This window comes from Equus caballus, chromosome 13 (genome assembly GCF_041296265.1).
Source record: "Equus caballus isolate H_3958 breed thoroughbred chromosome 13, TB-T2T, whole genome shotgun sequence".
NCBI lineage: Eukaryota > Metazoa > Chordata > Mammalia > Perissodactyla > Equidae > Equus > Equus caballus.
In genome coordinates this window covers 50,039,585-50,052,957 of record NC_091696.1, presented here as the reverse complement: position 1 = coordinate 50,052,957, position 13,373 = coordinate 50,039,585, and the positions used below count along the sequence as shown (strand labels likewise).

The window sequence follows — 13,373 nt, the reverse complement described above, 5'->3', positions numbered from 1 at the left end:
TTGTGCCCACCGCGGTCCCACTGGGTGTCGAAGACACAATAATGGGGAGGTGGACGCCGCTGCCTACCCCTCCCCAGAGCACACAGCCCCACAGCTGGCACAAAGAGCGGCCTGCTTTGTGGAATGTGGATGTGCGCACGTGAGAAGTGTGGAAAAGACATTTATTACCAAGCTATAAATTAGAGGTGGCGAGGTGGGGTGGGGTGGGAGGTGCCGGCGGTCACGTTGGGGGCGTCTGCTCTCTCTCTCTGTCCTCCTGGGCCTGGATTCTGAGTTCCTCATCAAGGCGCTCCTTCGCTCGAACTACCTGGGGTGGGAGTTACAAAGAGTCAGGCAGGGCGGCCTGCACAGGAGGGGCCTCGGCCCTTCCCCGGGCCAGTTCCAGCTGTGAGTCCCTGGAGAGCAGTGGGTAGGTCTGAGGTGAATACAAATCCCTCCATTACCAGTGCCCGGGGGGAGGGTGGCCTGTGGAATCCTCCCCAGGGAGAAAGAGCCCAGGGCCACGCGGACATTGGGGAGCTGAGAGCACGCCACCAGCTAATGGTTCCCTCAAAGCCATGGCTGCTGGGGAGTGGGGGGCCACTGTCCAGCGTGACACATGGCCCAGGCTGACAGAGCCTGACTGGCTGGCCCCATGGAGCTGAGGGAGTCCGAGGGAGGGGCAGTTTAGGGGGGCCCCCTGAGGTTGGGGCACCAGGGAAAAGCTCAGCACACCTTTCCACCTGCCAAGCTCTGAACTGCCTGGAAATGAGGAAGCCCAGGGAGGAGGTCTCATGGCTTGCCCTCCTCCCAGCATCGAAGAACTCTCACCTTTGACTGCAGGTAGAAGGAACCGCCCACGGATTTATCGTTCACCTTGAAAAGGTGTTCGTAGTTCTGCAGAGGAGGGGAGACCGTGAGAGGGTGTGCAGTCTCTGGGTTACAGAGGCAGGGGGAGCTAGGAGATGACAAAGAAGGAAAGCAAAAGGGCTCGACCCCTCCACCCTGCGTGCCCTGCTACGCGACCGCTAGGGGGCAGAGTGGTGGACAGGTGTCCACGGAGGGGCGCTTGCTGCTACCACCCACTGCTCTAGGTCTCTGCCACTGCCTGCCTTGGGCCTAAAAACTAACAGGCGACAGTGGCTCACACAAGTCCGAGTCCCAGCTGGCTGCAGCCCGAGTCCCCACCCCCTGCCCCTTTCTGCCAGGCCTCCTTCACTCTTCCCCACCCTGGCAGCCTGCTTCCTCTGTGACCCATTTCTGAGTGGCCAAGGCAAGGCTTGTCTCAGAGCCAGCCTGTTGGCCTCACCTTCTGGATCTCCTCGGGGCTCAGCTTGGAGACGTTGAGAATCTGCTGTGCCTCCTGGAGGCTGAGGCCAGAGAGGTTGGAGGCGGCTGCAGACTGGTGTCCGGCGCGTCCCCGGGCATCAGCTGCTGCCCGGCTGGCTGTGTGGACACACAGGTAAGCGCTCTGCCCTCAGCAGCCCAGAACTCCCCCGGGCCTTCCAAGTGGGCGGCTCACCCCTGCCACATGGCACTGGAGAAGAGACACCAGGGACAGAGGTGTGTCTCTTCTCCAGGCGTGGTTTAATTTTAGGGGGTCAGGGGTAGTGAAGTGAAGACACATTTGCTCCACTGGAGGAAAGGAGCAAGGTCTGGTCACCAAACCTCATACTCCATCGCCAACCTGGACCATGAGATGGCCCCGACCCTCTTCCTCTCTCTCCCTGTCCCCTCATCCCAGGTGCATAGCAAGTTAGGGAGCTTTAGGCTACAATGGGGAGCAGAGTGAAGCTGTAGGCAGGAGAGGCAGCAATAGCTTCAGTCGAGACCCGGCTGCCCACTGGTTACAGAGGCTACCAAAGCAGGCCGCCTTGGGTGACCTCTTCCCTTCCAATGATGCCAGAATCAGGAGCCAGTAAATTTTTTCTTAAAGGGTCACAGCATAAATATTTCAGGCTTTGCAGATCAATTGGTGTGTGTTGCAATTATTAGACTCTCTGCCTTGAAAGCAGCCTGATGATGTGGCCGTGTTCCAATAATACTTTATTTACAAAAACAGGCGGTCAGGTGTGCCAGTCTACCGACTCCTGCTCATGTCAACCAGGTTTCCCTTACATGGGAATGTCCCAAAGTCCAGCACTGCCCTCCACCACAGGAAGTGCCCCAGGCTGCCCAAACCGCAGCTTGAAGAGGGGCTCTGCATTCACACCCGGCCCATGCAAGGGGCTCACAACCACAGGGAAAACCTGACTGGGGCAGGAGCTCCCAGCCCAGGGGGACATAGGGCCGGAGCTTACCTGCAAACTCCTGCCGCAGGGCCCGGGCGAAGGCCCTGCCCACCACCTGCGCCCCCATCACGATGATCTGGGCCAGGTACTTGGCCTGTGGGCAAAGCAGACATCTGGTGAGCGGGCTGCATTCTCAGGGCCCCCAGAGATGGGACCCTGGAGATGGCTGCTGGGTGCCAGGGCTTCTGGAGAGCTGAGGTAATGAGGCACAGAGCAGCAGCCACAGGCCACTTTGCCAAAGTGCCCTGAGAGAAAGCTTCTGCTCTGGGTGGCTTCAGGCGCTCATCGGATAGCAGGCCAAGGGGTGAACTTGACGTAGTCCCCAGAGGCAGAGGGGTTCCTCCCTTGGCCTTCGGGAGAGGCAGAAGCGCCAAGGCGAAGTGGCTACAGGGCACAGAGGCCACAGGTCATGGTCAGGGAGCCGGAACCCAGGACTGGTCCCAGACCCGCCACGAACTCACTCCGCCACCGTGGGCCAACAAAGGCGCTTCCTGTGCTTCTGAAATCGGCTGGTCCAACCTTAATTCCACCAGTGGGGAAACTCGGGGCCACCCTAATCCTCCCAACACTATTCAAGCCTGTTTTATTCAACACAACTCTCCACCTTCAAACAGCAAAAAGCCCACTACACGGGCATTTAGACAAACACACTAAGGACCAAGCGGTGAGGGAGAGTAGGACCAGTCACCTGTTACTAGGAAGATGGGACAACGTACAGACCTTACTGCGAACAGAGGCGACATATAGACAGCACATGTGAAAACGACCGTGTGTGTGCAAAATGGTACAAACGTGGGTGCAGAGGATGCTCCGGAGAACACTCACCGCAGGTCAACACTGCACATCCAAGTGCTCTCTCTTCTTTATACTTTTCTGTGGTTAGATTTCCTATCAGTCAACAAGTATCGACTAAGCCCGGGGGGCCAGGCACCCTGACAAACACGTTCTATTTATTGCCTTGGACAAGATACTGAGGCACAGAAGGGCTAGTGACCAGCCCAAGGACACACAGCTGGTACTTGGGGGAAGGTGCGCAGCAAACCCAAAGTCAGTGCTACTAGCCATGGCATCCCCAGGCTGCTCACCTCACACAGGATCCTGGGGTCTGTCAGGAGGGCAACCAAGCACCTCAACCAGGATCAAGGACCCAACTCAAGGCCAAAGTGGGGCTAATCAAATTCTAGCAGAATCTAGACTCCAGAACCAGCCTTGCTTGGCCTCCAACAGACCTGCCCTTCCCTAACAGGCAGGGCAGAATGTGATTCTGGGCCACGAGTGGGAATAAATAAATGGAAGTGGGTTTGGATTTTACAAGGAGGTGGAAATTTCCTGTGAAGACTCTCCTGGATCAGAGGGAGGGGCAGGGCTGCAGCCGGCCCCACTGCAGGTGTAAAAACAAATGAGGCACTGAGTAGGGAGTCTTTTTTTTTTTTTTAAGATTGGCACCTGAGCTAACAACTGTTGCCAATCTTTCTTTTTTTTTGCTTTTTCTCCCCAAATCCCCCCAGTACATAGTTGTATGTTTTAGTTGTGGGTCCTTCTAGTTGTGGCATGTGGGACGCTGCCCCAGCATGGCCTGATGTCCATGCCCAGGATCCGAACCGGTGAAACCCTGGTCCGCCAAAGCAGAGCGTGTGAACTTAACCACTCGGCTACGGGGCCGGCCCCCGAGTGGGGAGTCTACCTGACTACCCCTCCTCATCTAAAGCCACTCCCTAGGGGGACAGGCAGCTCTGAGATGGCTGGCAGGCCAGTAGGTGACTCCAGAGGGTTCCCTTGGCCTCAGACCACAACTTCCTCTGCTGCCACTCACTCAGCACAACCCCATCACACTGCCTTGGACTCACCTGTTTGCTCCTCTGAGGGCCATGATTGTTGCTAAATAATAAACATTAAGAACTGAGGCTGTAACTGGGCAGCTTCCCCCCACGAGGCTCCAAACCAAAGTGGCAAGGCGGCCCCATGGTTCCTGCTCCCAGAGCTCCATGGCTGCCGGGAAGGCTGAGCTGGCCTGCAAAGTTTCAGAGGCTACACCAGCTGGCAAGGGAGCTGCCTGGTCAGCCCCCTGAGGCCAACAAGGTTCCCGCAGGAGCCATCTCCCGGGGGGAGCCAGCGTGGTGTGGTGGTTACACAGGCCAGCTTTGGAATCACCACTGTGCCAGTCCCAGTTGTGTGCCCTGGACAAGTTCTCAACCTCCCTAAGCCTCAGGTTCCTCACCTGTAAAATGTGCCCAACAAGGGGGCTGCCATAGGGATAAAATGAGACAAAGCGTATAAGGTGCCTGGCAGAGAGTTTGACAATACAGCAGGTGCTCAATAAATGCTGGTTTTCACTTATCGCTACTCTTTGTTTCACAAAAGGTGACAATGGCCAGATACAAAGGAGGAACGAAGATCCTCTCAGTACCGGAGTGCATTCCATATATCCCCTGATTCCACAGGGGAGAATGCTGCAAAAAGCCAGGCTCTGTCCCGGGGAGCTTGGACGCAGCTGGAAGAGGAGTGAGAAGGCTGCTTTGGAGTCAGGCTGATCAACTGGGAATCCCAGCTTTGTTTCTTGCTAAATGGATGGCCCTGGGCAAATTACTCAGCCTCTCTGAACTCCAGGTTTCTTATCTGCAAAATGAAGAAAATAACACCCTCCTCACAGGACTGCAAGGCCCTCAGGAGGCAAGGCACCTAAAACTAAGCGACAGACAGACAGCGGCAGGTCAGAGGAGTGCAGCTCCGCCAGCAGCTGTTACCATAGGTGATGAAGACAGCCACTGGCTGAGGCCTCTCTCGGAACGCCCTAAAATATCCTATAGTCCACGGACTGACACTCAGGCCCGAAGGTCCCAGGCAAGAGCAACTGGCTGACATGGCATCCAATGTCAGGCCAACCTGACGATCAAGAGGCAGAGGTCAGAGCCATAGACTCCAAGCCTGGGCCCCACTGTGTTTGGCACATATGCCTTCTCAACAGGGCAGCAACACAGCCCAGTGCAGGACCAAAGCCCCGCAGCTGGGGCCAAGGACCATAGGCAGTGTCAGGGGTGGGGAGGCACTTAGAGTACGGTTTATCCCACGTCAAGTGGGTTAACAAAGGAGCCTGGCTTTCAGACAGACCCATGCGCAATGCTCTGTTCAAGGCAGTTCCAGGCCCTCGGGCTGGTGGGCAGACACTGCCACTGAGACTCACTCCCTTCTCAAGGAGGCACGGAGATACGAAGGGGGCTCTGTTCACCCAGGGCCCCTGCAAACAGCTGCTGGCATCACAACTAGGCAGGAGGGCGGTCAGGACCACAATTGTCACATTTGCTGAAGTATGCCCGGGGCCCAGCCTGTGGCCGGTGCAGCAGGCGCCCAAAACATATTTGAATGATTATGACATGCAACCAGTTCCCCATCAGCTCTGCTTTGACCAAACTGAAGTCTCATAAACTCTAAGCCCCCAGACAGGGTTTCCAAATGCCTCCCATTCGCTCTTTGAAAGGAGGGCTCTGGCCATCCTCCCACAATACTCACACAGTTCTCTACCGCTGCCACCTACAAATTCAGTCCACTCCCCAGCTTGGCATCCCCAGCTCTGACTTCTCTGCTTTCTTCTCCTCTCACCTCTCCACCCTGCAGCCACACCAGCAACACCTAGATCAGCTCTCCTATTTCTTTACCCCGAAGTCTCTGCAGCTCTGAATTCACACACCATCTAAGTTGCTCTTTTAAAGTGCACAATTCAGCGCTTTTTAGTATATTTACAGAGCTGTGTAAGCATCACCACGAATTCCAGAACATTTTTATCACTAACCCCAAAAAACTCCATACCCACTAACCTTAAATATCCTCCCTCCTACTCTGATAATTTGTCAAAATCCACCATCCTTCAGAACAGCTCTATACATCACCCTTCATTCTGAGGGAAACCTTCCCAGGCTCCTCCCAGAGCAGTCTTTCTTTTCCTGTTAATATACTGTCATATTGTCTTATTTTACAGACTCGCTTACTTTCTCCTTTAAGATACAAACTCCTCCAGAGCCACATTTTACTCCGCCCCTACGGCCCTTGAGGGTGGCTGAGTTGCGCGCAGGAATGCATGTGAAGGACCCAGTTTAGCCATCATAGGTCCCCAGTAAATGGCAGTGACTATTACAAGGCAGGAATGACGTGGTGGTAAACGTGTAGTCTCAGGACTCAGAAGGATCTGGGCTCAAAACTAGTCTCTGACACTTCTAGGGTAAGTGACCCTAGAGGAGTGAAAATCTCTGAGCTTCAGGTTCCTTATCTATAAAATGGGGACAATGAGAGTACCAACTTCACAAGAATGACAAGAGAATCTACATAAAGCCTCAGCTCCGGGCCTGGCACTTGTAAGCTGTTATGTTATCCTCATCATTATCAGGTAAGAGGTGTCTCCCCAAACTGGCTGCGTCAATCACTTGGGGAACATACATATACAGCCTCTGGGGAGAGAGCGCGGGATGCTGCGCTTTTAAAGGGTCTCCAGGAGACCTGATGCAGCCAGCGTGGCCCAAGTCTGTGGACCAGCTCTTGGTGCCAGTGGTAGCGCAGAAACGCTCAGTTTTCGGTGTCGCGGGGCCTGAGTCGAGTCCCAGTTCTGTCACTTCCTTGGGAAAGTCTCGGAGCCCGTTTCGTCAGCTTTTAAGCGAGGATGATAACAGGACGACACCATCAAGCAAGTGCAGGGCAGAGCGGGGGCTCGCGGGCCGACCAGCCTCCACCTAGGCTGCACGCACACGGGCGGGCGCACACGGCGAGCGCATCTGCGGGTATTGCCCGGCCAGCCAGGCCCGCCCCGCCTCCAGCCAGGAGGCTCTCTCGGCCCCGGGGCCGCCAGTGCCCGCCTCGGTACCCCCGGTGCGACGCCCCCGGCCCCCGCTTCCCGCCGGCACGCAGGAGGCACGCGGCGCCCGCAGCCCGGCCGGGACTCGTCAGCCCCGCCGCGGCCCCGAAACGGCCTCCCTTTCCCCGTGCAGCGCCCAACGTGGGCCTCACCATGGCAGCCGCTCTGCCTCGGGGACGCGGGCTCCGGCTTCCTGGCCCCGCGGCCGCGACACAAGGACGGCCGGCAGGTCAAAGGTCGAGGAAAGGAACAGAGAGCGCGTGCGCAAAGCCGTGAAGCGCATGCGCATTAACTCGACCTAGGGGGCGGGGCATGTGCGAGGACGTACACGCAGTGGGCGGAGTCGGAGGCGAGGCCCGCCTGGGAAGGCAGGTAATGCGCCTCGCCAGGACCTACTTGTGTATCAGGGTGCGCTAAGAGTAACAGAATATATCCGTCAAATACGGGGCTATTTCTTCCCTTGATTTTGAAAAAATATTTGGGACTAAAAGATATGCAATAGGGGCCGGCCCCGTGCTTAGTGGTTAAGTTCGCGGGCTCCGCTTCAGGGGCCCAGGATTTTCCCAGTTGAAATCCTGGGCCCGGACATGCAACCGCTCATCAAACCGTACTGAGGCGGCATCCCACATGCCACAACTAGAAATATACAACTATGTACCAGGGGGCTTTGGGAAGAAAAAGGAAAAATAAAAATCTTAAAAAAAAAAGATATGCTATAAACGTACAGTGCCTCTCAAACGTAACAAGATGCCAAATCCTCACAAATATTTAAGAAAACAGGAAACTTCAAGATACGTCTCATTCCAGGTTCCTTCTGTCTGGGAAGGAGGGCTCATTCCCGGTTCCTTCTGTCTGGGAGGGAGGGGTCATTCCCTCCTCCCTCACGTCTTTGCTCAAATGTCACCCTAGTGAGGCTCACCTTGAGCCCCTACCAATGCCGCAAATTGCTCTTTTTAGTAACTGCTTTATTGAGATAGAATTCACCCCCTTTTTTTTTTCTGCTTTATCTCCCCAAACCCCCCGCCGTACATAGTTGTATATCTTAGTTGCAGGTCCTTCTAGTTGTGGGATGTGGGACGCCACCTCAACATGGCCTGACGAGCGGTGCCATGTCCGTGCCCAAGATCCAAACCCTGGGCCACCGCAGCGGAGCGCGCGAACTTAACCACTTGGCCACGGAGCCAGCCCCAGAATTCACCCTTTTAAAGTGCACAATTCAGTGCTTTTAAATATATTCCCAGAGTTGCGCAACCATCACTAGTTCCAGAACGTTTTCATCAACCTCCCAAAATACTCCAAACCCTTTAGCCATCAGTATCCATTTCCACTCCCCCAGCCCCCAGGAAACTAATCTCTGTTCTGTCTCTTATGGATTTGACTGTTCCGGATGTTTCATAGAAATAGGATCAGACTGTATGTGGCCTTTCATTTCTGGCTTTTTAACCTCCATTCTTGATCCCCTCTATTTTTCCCCAAAGCTCTCATCACCTTTATTATGTCATTCATTTATTTTATGTTTATTGTTTATAAACTGTTCCCTCCCACTAGAATGTGGATTCCTGGTAGGCAGGACTTTTAGCTTTTCTCCACTCTTGGACGTCAGCACCTGGAGGGGTGGCTGGCCATGGAAGGTATTCCACAAATGTTTGTTGAAATGAATGAAAGTCAGGCTGCCTTGACCTATGTTCCGGACCACTGCCCTTCTTTTCCTTCTATAAACTCTCCAAATTCTTTCTTTCCTCAGCATCCAGGCCATGCTTCCTGCTGTCTGAAATGTTCTCAGGTCTCTCTCCGTGGCTTAGCAGGCTTCAGGCCTTATAGCTCTCAGCTTAAATGTCATCTTTTCAGACCCTGAATGCCCTGCTTCCTCTTGCAGACAAGTGGCTCCCTTTCACATCATTTCTCTTCTTTATAGCTCTCTTCACGCTCCCCACCTGCTTACTTGCACACAGTCTAGCTCCACTGCATAATATGACTATAGTAAGTGCCTTGAGAGGCCTGTGTCTCCTGTTCACTCTAGTACCTACCATCCAGAACACTGCTGGATACCTGTGTGTTGGATGAATGAATGAGCTCCCAGCAGCATGCAGCTGAAAAGGCCTCAGCAGCAAAGCAGGGCCTGGGATGAGGGGGAGCCCAGGGCCAAACCACCCTCCCTATACTCCCCCGCCCCTTCCAGCCAGCCCAGAGACCACTGCAACACAAGAGATGGCCAGCTTAGAAGAGTTTAATTGATGAAAAGATCCAGAGTCTGTGCAGGCCCGTCTCTGCAGGGCTCTCACCCCCTTAACTGGGCCCTCAGCTCTGTGATGCCCCTTTTCCTGGCTTCAAGCCTGGGGAGCAGGGCGACTGGTCCCAGGCCCCTGAGGCTGGTGCTGCTCCAAATGGCCTGGCGGGGGGCCGGCCCCCAAGGCCCTTGACAAGAACTAGGGCAGCAGGCAAGATGGGGTGGCATGTAATACTGAAGGTGCTGGGTGAAGCCAGCCCAGGCTGGGACCAGCCCAGGTCAGAGTAGGGAAGACAGGGAGCCCAGGGCCTGCCCAGGGACATGCTACTGACCCCCGACCCCCACCCCCCTGGCTCCACATGCTAACAGGCAGCTGAGGAGAAGCAGCTGGTCCCAGAGAAAACAAAGGTGCAGACAATCCACCAGAGTTGCAGCGGGGCCCAGAGGCCATGGAACTGCCCAGGGCCCAAAGGAAGCCAGAGCTTCTGGGATGAGGTGTGCCAGAGCCAAGGGGTGTCTTCCAGTTTGAGGGTGAGATGTGAGGTGTGCAGGGGGCACAAGGTGGTTTTAGGAGGTGGCGGCAGCAGGTGAGGCCAGAGGTGGCTGGTGGGCAGACTAGTCCTGGGGAGATAAACCAACAAGTGGGAGGGAGTTGAGAGGGCCTGGGGAGGGGAGGTGGCACATGCTGCAGGGGTGTGTGGGGAGGGATAGATGCGGGGTCCACTGGTCCACTTACCCACTCGTCCTCGTCCACACCTTCGAAGGAATCCTGGGGGAGTGGGTCCTCCCGGTTCCCCAATTTCGCCACCATGGCATTCAGCAGCTGGGAGAGTGGAAAGGAGCAGAGGTGAGAAGGGAATAGGACTTCCAACCCCAAGAATGTCAGACCACAGTTTGAACTCTGTCAAGGCTGTGAAAGAGCCATTTTCATTAGAGCCCTGACAAAGTTAATGGTTTTCATTGAAAAAGCCACCTCGACAGAGACAGGGGAGCCAGAGGACAGACTGTGACACGCAGCACCGGAGTCATAAGACAGCTGTCTCCACACACTGCCTCAGACACTCAAATGTGCACGGGGTCCCAAAGGCACTTGGGTCCCAAACCTCCAGCCCTGGTTGGGTTGGGCCAGGCCAGAGCGGGGCCTCTCTCTGCCGTTCCCTGGCTTCCCGAGCCCTGTGCCCCGTGGGTGGTAGCAGTCAGCTTCAGGGCTCCAGAAGGTCTCCCCATCAAGCTCTCCAACTGAGATGGGGGTGACACTGGCTCCTGTTCCCATTTGAGTCGGGTTAGAGAACTGAAGGCTTGCGAGGGCAAGCACCAACTGAGAGACCTGTCCCCTCCCAGGGCCAGCCCCCTCCTGCGCCTACCTCTTCCTTCTTTTGCTGGTCCGACTTCTCTTCCAGGTAGAGCGCTGAGGATGGGGCCCGCCGGGCAGGGGCTTCACGGGGGGCCTGGCTCACTGGGGCAGGGCAGGGACAGGCATGAGGCATCAGAGTCCCCTTGGTTGGGGCTCCTTACTCAACCCTTTGGTACCAGCCCCTAGAGGATTTCGTGGGAGAGACCCCAGAGTGGCATTAACAGCTACTGACTCCTCTGTTCACAGGACCACCCTGGGCACCAGGTTGCCTGTGCGCATGCGTGCGTGCATGTTGGGCTGGGCACTTGTGATGGAAACACAGAACCTGGGCCCTGCCTCCGGGGGCTCAGAGACAGAGCCTGGAGACCCTGCCTCCTCATCCCTGGGAGTACCAGAGGTTTCTGCGTGCCAGCAGGGATGGAGGACTGGACTTGGGCCTTCTGCCCCTTTCTCCAACTCTCACCCACTCCCCTGCTTTCTACTTGCCCCCCGGTCCCTCATCCTACCTGGGGTCATGCCAGGGGGCTGCAGGCTGAGAAGCCGGGGTTGCCCGTTAGCGCCTTCCAGCCAGGCCTTGGCACTGAGTACCGGCTCCCAGGTGATGGCTGTGTCCGGGAACACGTCATCCTGGAAGAACTCTTTCTGCATGGAGGGAGGAGGGGGCTGCCCTGAGGCACTGACCAGAGCCCAGGGCACAGTGGCATCCGTTGGTGGGGGGGGGAGAATGGCAAGACCTGGCACCCCAGTCTGGGGTTTCTGAATCTCAGCATAGGAAGGGGTACAGGTGCCCCAAAGAGCAGCAAGTGGGGCAGTTTCGTGACAGGGCCAGCCAGGCCCCAAAGCCCCTGATGGACTGGGATGGGGGCTGGGCGTCAGTGAGTGGGGATCCAACCTCACCCTGACTCGGGGCAGCCGGAAGGCGACGGGCTCCAGGGATGTCTGGCGAAGCCGCAGGCATCGGGCAAACTCCACTTCCCGCACGTCACACTCAGACTTGGGCAGGAGGACAAAGCCCTGGGGAAGCAGAGGTGTGAGCTGGGGCTGCAGCCCAGAGCTCACAGCCCCCCTCCCTTAGGACCTCCGGGACCAGGCCTGTGCCTGCATAGTGGGGTCCTGGCAGATGTTTGATAACCAGCTGTCTGGAGGAAAAACGCCCTGATTTGTAGCGTTGGTGTGAAAACTCCCACCTTGGCTGATGACTCGCCGAAGGCAGACTTGAGAAGAGAGGTGCAGTAGCTTGCTATGAGGTGGTATTTCCACCAGACAGACCAACAGAGCAAATAACCTCAAAAGCATAAATAATAGTAAAATCAGGTAAAATAACTAGGTAGTGATAAATTGGGTATTTATTGCCTTGGTTTCTAATATAATTTATTTGTAGGTTCATATAACTTAACCTCATATGGTTTAATTTTTAATAATGGTTGAGTTTAACAACCAGCTTCCCGGAGCTGCTGGGCACAGCTGGCCCGGTGACCTGCCGACCCCGTGACCTGCCGACCCCACAGGCCCCTGCACTTCCCCACATGGCCACGAGAGGGCGGGGGAGCCCTGTGGTCCCACCTAGGCAAGAAGGGCCACGGAGCTCGAGGGCTCACCTTGTGGGGGTCAGAGGACGTGAAGCTGTTGCACTCCAGGAAGAAAGGGGCCTCGGGGAGCAGCTCGTACAGGAACACGCGGGTGTCACCCTGGGGGGGCAGCGGCGGGGAGAGTGAGGTGGCCAGCTAAAGCTGCCTTTTTCCCACCTCCTCTCACCTGCCCAGAGCCCCCCACGTGCCCACCACAGCCCACCTTGCCTGTGAGTAGCACCAGGCCAGTGTCTGGGTCGTAGCTGGGCAGCAGGGTCGAGGGAGCCACGTCCAGCCCCAGTATTGCCAAGGGGCCACCGGCCAGGGCCTGGGCCGAGTACAGGAGTAGCTGGCGCTCACTTCGGCTGCAAGGGGGGACCAGGGGACAGAAGCAGGTAAACTGGAGGGACTGGGGCAGGGCAGACTTCAGAAAGGACCTTGATCTTGTGGGGCTTGAGGGCTGAGGGCCTCAAGGCCAGAGGAGAGGCCTCTGCTCATCCTCTTTCCTGGTCCAGCACTCAGGACTACTGACCTGGCCTAATGCAAGAATGTCCTAAACTACCGCCCTGCCTGGGCCCTCCTCCCCTACCACTGCCCCCTCTGCTGCCCTCTGACCCTCCTCAGCAGAGTCCTGGCCCCAGCGCATGTCCCATGGCCACTGCAGCCTACTAAGCCTGGACTTTTCTCCCCACATTTTGCCTCTCACCCTCTGGTCCACCCAGGCTTGTCAGCTTCCTGGCTTTCCTGCCCAAACTTGAATGTCCTCTCCTCTGGGTCTCTGGTTACTAGCCCCTTTGTGATCCAGTTCAGATGACACCTCCCTTAGGAGGCCCTCCCTGATCCCTCCTCCAAAGTGCCAAATGCCCATCCCTTGGACCTTTCTGGTAGGATTGGCTCTGTGTTTCATGCACTTCACCTGCTCCCCACCAGGCATGGGCTCCTTGCAGCAGGGTGTGGCTCTCATCCCTCTGGGCTCCCAGTTGACTCATTCTTCCTCCCCGCCTCCCTGCCTCCCATCCATCCAATCACCCACCTACCCACTCACCCACCCATACAGCCACCCACTCATCCACCCATCCATCCAATAAGCGAGGAACGGGGAGAGCTTCTGCAC

General features: G+C 56.4%; 2 protein-coding genes across 7 annotated transcripts in view; both read right to left on the bottom strand.

Annotated features, from left to right (window-relative positions):
- Positions 1-144: 144 nt before the first annotated feature.
- PAM16 (presequence translocase associated motor 16) lies at positions 145-7,461 on the bottom strand. The gene is made up of 5 exons (XM_005599005.4): positions 7,263-7,461; positions 2,280-2,364; positions 1,289-1,425; positions 811-876; positions 145-307 (listed from the first exon to the last, which is right to left on the bottom strand). Exons 1-5 carry the CDS (start codon positions 7,263-7,265, stop codon positions 221-223), a joined length of 378 nt encoding a protein of 125 aa, XP_005599062.1. The 5' UTR covers positions 7,266-7,461; the 3' UTR covers positions 145-220.
- A 1,860-nt stretch (positions 7,462-9,321) lies between these two features.
- CORO7 (coronin 7) overlaps positions 9,322-13,373 on the bottom strand; it is a 58,957-nt gene continuing 54,905 nt past the window's right edge. For all 6 annotated transcript variants that reach the window (XM_023616409.2, XM_070232318.1, XM_070232320.1 and 3 more), the window contains 7 exons: positions 12,483-12,624; positions 12,290-12,379; positions 11,589-11,705; positions 11,198-11,333; positions 10,702-10,793; positions 10,074-10,160; positions 9,322-9,958 (listed from right to left, as the gene is read on the bottom strand). In XM_023616409.2, the coding sequence (XP_023472177.2) occupies positions 9,953-9,958; positions 10,074-10,160; positions 10,702-10,793; positions 11,198-11,333; positions 11,589-11,705; positions 12,290-12,379; positions 12,483-12,624 (670 nt within the window). In that variant the 3' untranslated portion in view covers positions 9,322-9,952. The remainder of the gene's footprint in view (positions 9,959-10,073; positions 10,161-10,701; positions 10,794-11,197; positions 11,334-11,588; positions 11,706-12,289; positions 12,380-12,482; positions 12,625-13,373) is intronic.

What these genes read in the sequence shown, in the direction of transcription:
- PAM16 (XM_005599005.4), bottom strand. An exon ending in CCTGCGGCAGGAGTTTGCAG is followed by an intron (nt 1,426 to 2,279) that starts GTAAGCTCCGGC and finishes GTGTCCACACAG; the next exon opens with CCAGCCGGGCAGCAGCTGAT. An exon ending in CCTTCTACCTGCAGTCAAAG is followed by an intron (nt 308 to 810) that starts GTGAGAGTTCTT and finishes CTCCCACCCCAG; the next exon opens with GTAGTTCGAGCGAAGGAGCG.